Source organism: Gymnoscopelus microlampas (assembly GCF_963454915.1).
Source record: "Gymnoscopelus microlampas genome assembly, chromosome: 7".
Classification (NCBI taxonomy): domain Eukaryota; kingdom Metazoa; phylum Chordata; class Actinopteri; order Myctophiformes; family Myctophidae; genus Gymnoscopelus; species Gymnoscopelus microlampas.
Window position 1 is genome coordinate 56,717,566 of NC_139944.1, and position 12,720 is coordinate 56,730,285.

The following is a 12,720-nucleotide window of genomic DNA, read 5'->3' on the forward strand; positions in this document are numbered from 1 at the left end:
ATATATAAGTAGTACATCTGTATGGTAGAGTATGTTAATCAGTGGTGGAAAGTAATGAAGTACATTTACTCAAGTACTGTTAAGTACAATTTTGAGTACTTCACTTGAGTAATTCCAATTTCCAAAACTTTTACTTCTACTCCACAGTACATCTCGGATCCAAATATTGTACTTTCACACACACTACAATTATTTGAACACTTTAGTTACTAGTTACTTTGTAGATTTTGATTATTATCACAACATGCATTAACCACTTCAGCCCTAAATACATTTCGGCTATTTCAAAATAGCCGATCTACAAGCTCACAACACAATGCGTCGCTGTGCGACGCATTGTGAGCTTGTAGATCTGCTATTTTGAAAAGATGTGTATACATTTGAAAACTTGAAATGGGACATTCGGCATAATGAGTACTTTTACCTGTGGTACTTTAAGTACATTTTAATGCCAATATTTTTGTACTTTTACTCAAGTACATTTTGAATTCCGGACTTTAACTTGTAACAGAGTATTTTTTACATTGCAGTATTGATGCTTTTGCTCAAGTAAAACATGCGAGTACTTTTTCCACCACTGATGTTAATACAATATAAACTACGTAGTACATCTGCAGTAAAGTCTCCCATTTAGACCCTGGTCTCAGGTAGTTCTGCCTGAAGCTCGTGAATGAAAAACACCCTTCAGTCTTTCTTGGAAGACGGGGATAATGTTGATCTCCAACCAGGCAGACAGACCTGGGTTCAAATCCTGGGACATGATGACATTTAACGGATTGCAGCTTTAATCCATTTGTTTAGTTTTATATACCAAGTGAGAGATCGCTGAAGGGAGGAGAGGGAGAGGGAGAGAGAGAGAGAGAGAGAGAGGGGCGAACGACTTCAAAGAATTGATCCCCGACAATAAATCTCTGATTCGTAGTTGCACTTTCTGTAGATACAGTAAAGACTTTATGAAATAACTATTTTATTTTCAAGAGAACTATTGACAGAATAACTGTATCGCTTTAATGTATTTACAATGATTTATTTTTTAGAAAAGGCATGTCCGAAAGGGTCTTTTTACTTTCTGTAAATAATATTGTAAACAGAAAGCATAATAATATATGAGTAATAATGTTTCTATGTATTAACATAACAGCGGAGTAATGGCACAGGTTGGCCCACAGGGGGAGCAATGGGTTCTGCTGTCCAGTGATTTGTCACACACATTTATTACACATCATTCCAAAGAGGCTTTCAAACAGAGAGCACACAATGTGTACGAGTCAGACGTTAATAAATGTAACATGTAAAATGCAGTGATATCTTCTGAATTGTATTAAAGTTTTCCCCCTGACAGTATGGAGTCTGTTTGCTCTTTGTGTTGTAGCTGTTATGCCCCCCCTGGCCTCTAGGGGTGCCATGCAGGGAACAGTGTAAAAAGCAGTGGTGTGAAGTAACTAAGTCATAAAGAAAAACATCACATGGCTGCACCTGGAACGTATCATCAGTGTTGTAGCCTGGGGTCATCGGGTGTTTCGGGTCTCTCAACAACATACACCCTCGCCCAGGTTCCCTCTTAGGGAAAGACACGGCCACTCAGTGACCTGATTCGGATGCTATCAATGCATTGAATGGGAGATTATCACGTTCTATCAGACCATTGAATGGGCGAAGTAGGCGACCTACTAGCTACCCCGCGATTTGTCAGACCATTCATTGGGCGTAATCAGGAGCTACTGACCTACCGACGGAGATGACTTAAATAGTTCAGTTTTGGTTTTGGTTTTGGTTGTTTTGGTTTGGGACCATGACGGAGGCGCGCAGTCTCAGGCGAGCTGGAGCCCCGCGACGGACCACCGAGGGAGCTAAAGCGACGAGTTGCCGTCCGGAGCGGTGCGACGCTCGCCTGAGCCTACTCAGCGCCGTTGGAGTTATGTACCGATAGGCACAGAATCGTAAATATTGTTGTGGGGACTGCTCCGCCTCCAAAGTAGGTCAGTAGCTCCTGATTACGCCCAATGAATGGTCTGACAAATCGCGGGGTAGCTAGTAGGTCGCCTACTTCGCCCATTCAATGGTCAGATAAAACGTGATAATCTCCCATTCAATGCACTGATAGCATTCGAAGCCGGTGACTCAGTCCGCTTCTCCGGAACTACTCTGCCGCGGCTGGGGGAGAGGAGAGGCTCTGGCACTAGGCTCTGTGGGTGGCCCTCCTGCACCGGGCTCCTCCTTCGTCTCACCAGGTGCAGGACCTGAGCGTTGCACCAGACTGCCTCCGATCCAAACATTTCATTCTGGCGTGATGGTTTCTTGGGCCGTGGTGGTACTGGAGGCTCCACTTGTGTCTTGCGTGAATGGCGCTCCTTAAAGGCCTCACTGTGGGTTTGTTGGGCTTCTTCCTCACAGAAGACACAGGCTGGGGTGTTAACCCATACTGCTCCGGATAACGTCTACATTCCGGCTGTCAACAGTCTCTCCACTGGTCACCAAACTATTCCTGGTTGTCACGTAATCTGTTCCTATGAGCCAATTTACTCAAGTACTGTACTATACTTCCAATTATCAGTAGGCCTACTTTTACTTCTACTCCACTACATCTCAGTGGCAAATATTGTACTTTTTACTCCACTACAATTATTTGAAAACTTTAGTTACTTTGCAAATATAAATCATTACATTATAAAACATATATTTACCATTTTAGCCCAATTTTATACATAGGCTATTTGAAAATAGCCGATCTACAAGCTCACAATGCGTTGCATTGCGACGCATTGCGACGCATTGTGAGCTTGTAGATCTGCTATTTTCAAACATTTCAGTACTTTTACTTTTGGTACTTTTAAGTACATTTTGATACCAATACTTTTGTACTTTTACTCAAGTAAATTTTGAATTCCTGACTTTTACTTGTAACAGAGTACTTCTACATTGCAGTGTTGATACTTTTGCTTTTTTCCGCCACAAAATGTAATTTGGTATTTATTAAATGATCAAACCCAAATAAGCAAACTAGAAGTAAACAGATGAAGTGTGGAAATCAGTAAGGTCGTTAATGTAATGTGTGTGTGCATGAGTGGGTTGTGTAGTTGGGGTGAGAGTGTTATATGTATTAAAAGTATAGTTCACCCCCAAAATGACTTTTTTCCCTATGGATTACTCTCACCCCATGGAGACTTGAATTCATGGATATTCTTTTGTTTTTGTCTCATTCCTAAGACAATAATTTGATGACCAGCGGACCGGTAGGCAGCGGTTCCGGTAGGAGACACAAAGAGTCTACTTTGTGTCCTCACAGAGGAACACAATCTATCAAGAGGACTGTATCAAATATGGATTCACATACAACAATCAAGAACAACAGCCCCAATGTGTTCTGTTTAATCGTTTGGACGTTTTAAACGCCAAAGAGAGCGAACGTTGCTCGGCGAAAAGAAGCTCAAAACAACACAAACTACAATCCCTGCCAACGCTGGGATGGCATCATATGAGGTTGCTTACATACTTACTTACACAGACAAACAAGCCGCACACAATTGGGGAAATCCTTATGAAACCGTCTGCTATAGTTATGAGTGGGATTATGCATGGTGATACATTGGCCCTGGGAGCTGTCTGATAACACCATAGGCTGTGGCCGTCAGTGATGAGCCTGCCAATGGTGTTATCACAGACAGGAGCACCGCAACCAGCTCTGGATCTACTGACATGGCAATACAGGACGTAAAGGATGAGCGCATGATCTCTCCGTGGCCTCCTGAAGTCCACTATCAGCTCTTTGGTCTTGTTGAGGAGTTGATCTCCTCTAGTCCAGTGGTTCTCAAACCTTTGTCATGTCAAGGACCCCCAAATTGACACTTATTAGCCCGCGGACACCCATTTGAAAAGATATGCCAGGGACCCCCATAAGAGACGATTTTTACGGCTCTAGCAGTGATTCTCAACCATTTTAATTTCAAGGACCCCCAGTTTGACATGCATTAGGGCTACGGACCCCCATTTAATGGCATTTATATGCCTATGGGAGCCCAATTTATATTGTAAAATCAATGTTAGATTTAACTCTGAGAGTGTACAAAATACAAATGGAACCAAATGGACCCGTTAGGGTCAATTTGGTTCCATTGGTACGCTCTCAGAGTTACAGACCCATAAGGGTCCATTTGGTTCCATTTGTACGCCCCACTTTGAGAACCAATGCTCTAGTCAGACTTGTCATTGTTGACGATTCGACCTATCACTGTCATGTCGTCCGCGGACTTCATGATGGTGTTGGAGTCATGTGTGTCTGTGCAATCATACGTAGAGGAGAGGGCTCAGCACGCATCCCTGGGGTGCTCCAGTGTTCAGGGTCAGGGGGTCAGATGTGATGCTGCCCATTCTCACTACCTAATGTCGGTTGGACAGAGAAGTCTTGTATCCAGTCGCACATGCTTGGGTGTAGCTCTAGGTCTCTGAGCAATGTTACAGTTTTGCTGGGATAATGGTGTTGAATGCTGAGCTGTAGTCCACCAACAGCATACGTACATATTTGTCCTTCGGCAGCTTGTTGTCTATGTGCATGAGGACGGTGTGGAGAACCAACCATGGCGTCATCCGTGGATCTGTTTTGGCGGTATGCAAACTGCCACGGGTCCAGCGAGGCAGGTAGCGTGGAGCAGATGTATTCACCAGCTTCTCAAAGCATTTGCTGACTATCGGGGTGAGAGCGACAGGTCTCCAGCCGTTCAGCCATGTCACTGTGTAGAGGACTGTAGCTGAATGATCTCTCATCACTGTAGGCTCTAGCTCGTCCTAGAGAGGATGGGAGGGCTTCACCAGGAAGTCAGCATTCTGGTCACCGGGACAACACATTGTCACTGTACGTTTCTGCAAAGCCAAAAAGCTGGACATTCTGTCCAGCTTTCTGCTTTGGTAAAACATTCTGTTTTACCAAATCACAAAAAACAGATTGACTCAATCCTAGTTCTTTTGTGCATTTGTGTTCAATTGTCCAATCATGTTGTTGGTATATCTGCAACACTATTATTCATGACATGTTGTTCTTCTCACCGACAGGGGGTGATGCTATTGGCCTGCATTATCCACTTTGTCCACCTGAGGGCCACACAGACCATGGAATAAAAACAGAGGCACCCTGAGTTCTTTAAGCATTGAGTTATCAGGCCTGGGCAGCATTATTTTTAATTTTTTACAATACTGACTTCCATGAAGTGAGTGAAGAGCAACACAATGGACTGAATGGAATGAATTGAAAACACATAGTTCTGAATTATGTTAAATCCACAAGTCCAACTTTATACATAGAAAGATCTGTCTATAAGCATTAATACATCCAGACATGGCAACATACGGCCCGAGGACCGGACCCGGTCCTTTGACCGTCTCAATCCGGCCCTCAAAGTCCTCAAAGAAAAACACAATGACGTCCAAACATCAACATCCTATAGAAGACAGATTTATGTTATATTATGGGAATTAATTCACCTCAACTCCAATTCATTATTGTTAGTAGTATTTATCATGTTGTGTACCTGCATTCCATATTCCATCCATATGTACTTAATGTTAAATGTTTATAATGTAGCAGTGAAACAGTCTACCTTCAGTCCATATATATATATTTATTTTTATAATTTTTATCCCTCGATTTTGTAACCCTTTTTTTTTCACCCGGTGCCAATTTGCTAAGTGATCCTGGGCACTACACTCCCCCCACCAGCCTAGGGAGGCCAGGGCCGAGCTCATGCTTCCTTCACTGCATGAGAGCCAACTGACCTTCTTGTCACCTGACAGGGGGGAGTTTCCCTGGTAGGACGTAGCGCGTGGAAGGAACACGTTATTCCAACCAGTTCCCTTCCCCTCCATCAGGCGCCCCGGCTGTCATGGGGGAGGCGGTATAGTGACCAGGATTACTACATGTTTTTGTGAGGGTATTAACTACCCTAGGAGACACGGGGAGAACATACAAACTCCACACAGAGTAGACCCTTTCACCAACCCCACCTAGGGTATGGGCACTGATGACGCGGAGGGTCATGCATTGTTTATTAATGCACATAACCTCATGTATTGTTTATTAATGTACATAACCTCATGTATTGTTTATTAATGTACATAACCTCATGTGCTGTTTATTAATGCACATAACCTCATGTATTGTTTATTAATGCACATAACCTCATGTGTTGTTTATTAATGCACATAACCTCATGTGTTGTTTATTAATGCACATAACCTCATGTGTTGTTTATTAATGCACATAACCTCATGTGTTGTATATTAATGCACATAACCTATATATGAAGTCAAATATCTCCACTTGTCCACAGAATTCACACAGACAATATTCTCTGTACATGACGGGATGACATTCACAGCAGAATTAACTCATGTAAACGTCCTTCAATGAGCCCATGATCGTCACTGTCGGGCGACCATATTTTGGTCTATTGAACACCCTTAGGTCTGTGTGTGGGTTTTACAAATATTGAACCCATGAAAAGTATTAAAAAGCTCTTCTGACTAAACATCCTAACTCCATTGGATCCTCAAACTGTCAGTCAAACCTCCTAACTCCAAAAATAGCAGATCTACAAGTGACGCGCTGCGAGCTTGTGCATCTGCATTATTTTTTAAATATTTGAAACATTATTGAAAATGTTTTGGAAAAAAAAAAAAAAATGTTGTTGTCATTAATCTTCTCATTTGGTCGTCCTGGAGTTAAAAGTACAAAATAGTAAATGCAACAAATCTGTGGTAAATACGACAGATGGGGGGGTGGGTCACCCAGCTCAGTGCACAGGGACCACCCGCATGGTGTTCGTGTTCCCGGAGCCGGAACGCCAGCCGGTCAGGACGATGACCAGGTCTCCCTCCTTGACCAAACCGCGGACCTTGCCCATCTCCATGGAGAACCTGACGCGCAGGTCCACGTCTTCTTCCCACACGCCGGCGACGGGCTTGTCGTACAGCACGGGGAAGACGCCGCGGTACAAGTGCGCTTGGCGGGCCGTCCGGGCGTTGCGGGTCACGGCGATGATGGGAACCCGGGGCCTGTACCGCGAGAGCAGGTGGGCGGACGTGCCGCTCGTGGTCACCACGATGATGGCGCTGATGGCGCTGCAGTTGAAGGAGGACGCCACGGCGCCCACGGCCACGGCCTCTGAAGGAACCCGGGTCAGGTGGGCGGTTCGCCGTAACTCCTCGAAGAGCTGCTTGTGGAAGATAGCCGCCTCGGCCTCCCGCGCGATCATGTGCTGCGTGTGCACCGCCTCCAGCGGATAGTCTCCCTTGGCGGTCTCGCCGCTCAGCATGATGCAGTCGGCGCCGTCCAGCACGGCGTTGGCCACGTCGGAGCTCTCGGCGCGGGTGGGCCTGGGCTTCTGGATCATGCTCTCCAGCATCTGCGTGGCGCAGATGACGGGCTTGCCGGCCTTGTTGCAGCGACCTATCATCATCTTCTGGGCCAGGAACACCTTCTCCGTGGGGATCTCGATGCCCAGGTCGCCACGGGCGACCATGATGCCGTCACTGGCCTCCATGATCTCGTCGAACCGGCGCACTCCCTCGTGGTTCTCCAGCTTGCTGATGATCTTAATATTCTTGCCCTCGTCCCCCAGAACGGCTCTGACTTCGTGGACGTCCGCGGCCTTGCGGACGAAAGAGGCGAAGACCATGTCCACGCCCTCCGCCAGACCAAATCGCAGGTCCTTGACGTCCTTCTCCGAGACGGCGGGCAGGTCCACGGCGGATCCGGGAAGGTTGATTCCCTTCTTGCTGCCCAGGGTGCCGCCGTTCTCGATCTCACACGTCAGGTGGTCGTCGGCGATCTCCGTGAGCCGCAGGGACAGGAGTCCATCATCGATGTAGATCTTGCTACCAACGTCAACCACATTGGCGATGTTCTTGTAGTCCAACCAGAGGATCTCATCATCGCAGTTTTCCTGGTAGGCATCGTCCCAAGTCAGCTTGATCGTGTTCCCCTTCTTTAGCTCTACCTCCGCTGTTCCGCTGCCCTTTATGAGTCCAGTCCTGATCTCGGGGCCCTTGGTGTCCAGGGCGATGCCAATGGGTCGGTAGTGGATGCTTCCGGGCCCAAAGCTCTCGCACGCCTCGCGGATGTTCTTGATGGTTTCCGCGTGGTACTCATGTGTGCCGTGAGAGAAGTTCAAGCGTGCGATGTTCATTCCAGCCGTGATCATCCTCTTCAGCGTGTCCACGGAGCGAGAGGCCGGCCCTATGGTACAGATGATGCTGGTGTGGCGTGCGTTGGTGGGCTCAGAGTCGATGTCCAGCAGGCACATGTGTTCCAGAAGGGTGTCGGCCGTGGCAGCGTTAAGCTGCTGGGCCTGGATGAAGGGAGAGAGCTTGTGTTTTTCTGGCTGAGACATGGCTGTCACCGGTGCAGGCGGAACACTTTCAGCGAGCGAATACTTGGACTGATACTGTATTCATGGCCGTCACTCACCGGACTTATATACAGCTGCAGGCTACAGGTGTGACTCATCATGACTAATTGATGACGTATATACGTAGATATATATCCTATATTAAGATTGGCTAGGGAGGACCACGGCCGCATCACTCTGACTCAGACATAACCATAAACAAACCGGATATGCCCATATATAGTCATATATGGAGATCCGGTTATCCAGAGCTACAGATCCCACCGCTATTCCCAAATATTTAGGAATGTTTATATCGTCGCTGTCAGGCCGAAACCAACGATCCCCATTGTTCAAGAATTTAAAAAAAATCACACCCAGTGTGAAGTGGGCGGTGTGTGGTCATCACAAAATGACTCACTTTAAAAAAAAAAGAAGTTTTTTTTTTAAGTCCATACTGCTATTCATAGGGCTGCACATGTGTAATGTGTTTCGCTAGCCAATCACAGTCCTGAATTTGCAAAGTCAGCCAATCACATTACAGCTAGTGGTGATGACACTAGCTGTAATGTGATTGGCTGACTTTGCAAAAGTATAGATTTGCATTGACTGTGGAAGGGTTAGGGTTGTAGACTGCGTTGTAGACTATTGGCCAATCACGGTGCAGGATTGGTCAGTGTCCAAACCTCACTTATCCCAAAAATAAAATCTGTGCTATTGAACACCCTTTACGTCTGTGTGTGTGTGTGTTTTTTTTTTTTTTTTTTTTACAAATATTGAACCAATGAAAAGTATTAGAAAGCTCTTCTGAATAAACCTCCTCACTCCATTGGATCCATGTCTGACTTGATCATTCTAATCAATGACGTACCATGAGGTGGTGCTATGGTACCATGAGGTGGTGCTATGGTACCATGAGGTGGTGCTATGGTACCATGAGGTGGTGCTATGGTACCATGAGATGCATAGTCAAAGTGACATTGGATGAGGGCTCCTGTTAGAGTCCTCAGTGTATAAAGTCACCATAGCAACTTTGATGAGGCAGTGTTGTGTTTTAAAAACATTACATTTTTTCATTTCCTGAAAAGTTTATATTTTGTACATAATGAGTTGGTTTCTGCCCGACAACAGAGGAAAGGACTCAAGCGAGTGCGGTGCCCGCCGTCAAGTTGTTCGGGATAGGCAGATGTCCAGAATCGCAGAGCCGACCGATATGTCCATATAAGGGGATGCCAATATATAGTCCAGTTCTATATGTCCAAAAAAGGAGGTTCGTTAAAATTTTCGGGGGATTAGGAAAACTATACATTTTTGGAAACTTCAGAGTATAACAAATCAGAAAATCCATGATTCCATTTGCGCAGAAGCCAATATGGTGGCCATCTTGGATTTTGCAAAATGGCGACCTTTGAATACTCGTTTTTCAATATCTCGACTTCTAGATTACATAGGATCTGGATTCTAGTGGCTAAATCTACATTTTTAGGGTCAGGAAATCCAATGGTGCTAATTAAAAATAAGTACAAATGATCAATGGCACAGATTTGGTCATAATCCTTGATTTTGGGGGAAAAAATGTAATATTCGTTTTTCCACTATTTTGACTTCTAGATTACATAGGATCATGATTCAAGTGGTTAAATCTACATTTTTCAGGAAATCCAATGGTGCTAATTAAAATCAGTGATCAATAGCACATATTTACATAACAATCTAGAATTGTAATATATGATTATCTGAAGAGACAGAAACAGATGATTTCTCTCATTGACACAAGGTTGCGTCATTTATTTACACAAGCACAAACTAGACCAGTCTATACATCATCCTCACTATCATCATTGCTGTCACTAGCCAATGTATCTTGACAGTCTTCATCATTTTGGCAGTCAGCAGTACACTGACATAGCTCCGTACAGGGTAGCCCCACTGATCTGCATGAACATGAATGTGGATTGTGATCCTAACTGTCTTGCAGCGCTGATTGGAGGGTGGAGTTGGAGCTAATCAGGGGAAGGGGAGACACCTGGCCATTGTCTCCCACAGTATAAAACACCTGCCCTTCCTCTGTTCTTTCTGTTCTTCCACCTGGGGTAATGTCTGCATTCCGACATCTCGCCACTCCGACTAGTGGCTTCCGCGTGCGGTTAGGGGTAGGGTTAAGTATAGGGTTCGTTAACGTCAGAAAGGCGACATGTAACCCTTCCACCTGGGCCACACCCGAGCATTATTTGGCAGCATGCCTGCTTCATTGTTTGTATTTTGTAGTTCTCACTGTTAGTATTTTTTTGTTAAGACTCTCTCTCGTTTCCCCTTTATTTGTTTTCATAATGTTGTAATTGTTTACTCTGAAGCCAACAATTACGGGCCGGAATGTTGGAGCCAGTTTTTATGTTTTTGTCGACTTCTTTCATAATTGTTTTATTTTTATAGATGTCAAATATTATTTTGGAATATGAAGTTATTATTATTTGTAAGTTAAAAGCCTCCTCCTTGAATTAGACGTTTTGGAATAATACTTACTTAAGTTTTGGAACATGTCATGTTGATTTAGTAAGCCTTTTGCATTTCCCTAGTCCTTTCAGGTTAAAAGCCTCATTTCTATGTTTTTCATGAACATTATTGTTGTATTCATTGTATTGTATTTTTATTTTGAAAGGCTCACTTACAGACAGGATAAGGTTTTGCTTGAATAAGGTGACTTGACTTGAATTTTGGGGACATTAGGAAATGTTTGGTGAGCTCTAGGAGGCACACAGTTTCTGACCACATTTATTTATAGAAAGAGTATTTTGGGAATGTTGCAGTTTGTTTATTATTGTGACATTTTTTTGGAAACAATAAATATTTTTTCGTTAAAAGACAATTCTTCTTCTCAGCTCCTTTTATTTGGAAATAAAGCGAGTCATGACACCCCGGGCCTTCACCATGGAATAGAGGTTTGGTCTTAAAATACCTCTACAGTAGTTATGATAAAGGTGTAGTTATGATAAAGGTGTAGTTATGATAAAGGTGTAGTTATGTGTTGATGGTTCAAGTGGCAGTATGCCTGCTTCAGTGTTTGTATTTTTGTTATCAGTATTATGTTTGTAAACAAAATCTTTATTTGTGTTGTTAAAACTCTCTCTCGTTCCCCCTTTATTTGTTGTGGCCTATAGAGCCAGGCCATTACCAACCAAACACACAAACAAACAAACAAACAAACAAACAAACAAACAAACAAACACTCAAGTGGCAAAGATCCACTCTGGTTGAAGTCTCTGGACTGTCCACTAGATGGAGACATTTATGGGTCATATTCCAAACCCTACTTTTAGACAGTGGTGGTAAAAGTACTCACATTTCTTACTTAAGTAAATGTATCAATACTGCAATGTGTATAAATACTTCTCTTAGGGTGCGCTAGTCCACCGCACTTTTATTTGACCTCTGGGGCAGAATCTGCCAATGCTTTGTCAATGTAAATGCGTGGATTCATGGAAGAATGCGCAAGACCGTGAATCCACGCATTTGCGTTGACAGAGCATTTGGCAGATTCCGCCCCAGAGGTCAAATAAAAGTGCGGTGGGAACGCGCCCTAACAAGTAAAAGTCCGGAATTCAAAATGTACTCGAGTAGCCTACAAAAGTACAAAAGTATTGGCATCAAAATGTACTTAAAGTACCAAAAGTAGAATGTACTTGTTATGCAGAATGTCCCATTTCACAAGCATTCAAATGAATAACAACTCAGAAAATAGCAGATCTACAAACTCCTTGAGCTTGTAGATCTGCTATTTTCAAATGGTTGAAATGTATATAGGGCTGAAGTGGTTAATGTATGTTTTGAATTTGTAATGATAATCGAGATCTACAAAGTAACTAAAAGTTTTCAAATAATTGTTGTGGAAAAGCACAATATTTGCCTCTGAGATGTAGTAAAAGTAAAAGTACTGAAAATTGGAAATACTCCAGTAAAGCAAAAAAAAAACAACAACCTCAGAATTTGACTTGAGAAGCCTACAGTACTTGAGTAAATGAGTTACTTTATACCATTGCTCTGTGTTTGCCGGTCACACTTTATTCATTATGATATTAGAAAGGATTAGATTAGAATACATGTAAGATAAAATAATCAAGATAAATGCGTTATCATAAGAACAAAGTAAACCACTAAGCTAAATACTGGAGTATTTCTAATTTTCAATACTTTTACTTCTACTCCATTACATCTCAGAGGCAAACATTGTACTATTTTACTCCACTACAATTATTTGATAACTTTGGTTACTAGTTAGCCTACTTTGTAGATTTTGATTATTATTACAAAACATACATTAACCACTTCAGCCCCATTTAAACTT

General features: G+C 43.5%; 1 protein-coding gene across 1 annotated transcript; it reads right to left on the minus strand.

The window, feature by feature from the left end:
- Nucleotides 1-6,782: 6,782 nt before the first annotated feature.
- Nucleotides 6,783-8,381, minus strand: LOC311048674 (pyruvate kinase PKM-like; the record flags this gene model as incomplete). Its single annotated transcript, XM_084061934.1, has 1 exon — nt 6,783-8,381. One exon carries the CDS (start codon nt 8,379-8,381, stop codon nt 6,783-6,785), a length of 1,599 nt encoding a protein of 532 aa, XP_083918060.1.
- Between the last annotated feature and the right edge of the window lie 4,339 nt (nt 8,382-12,720).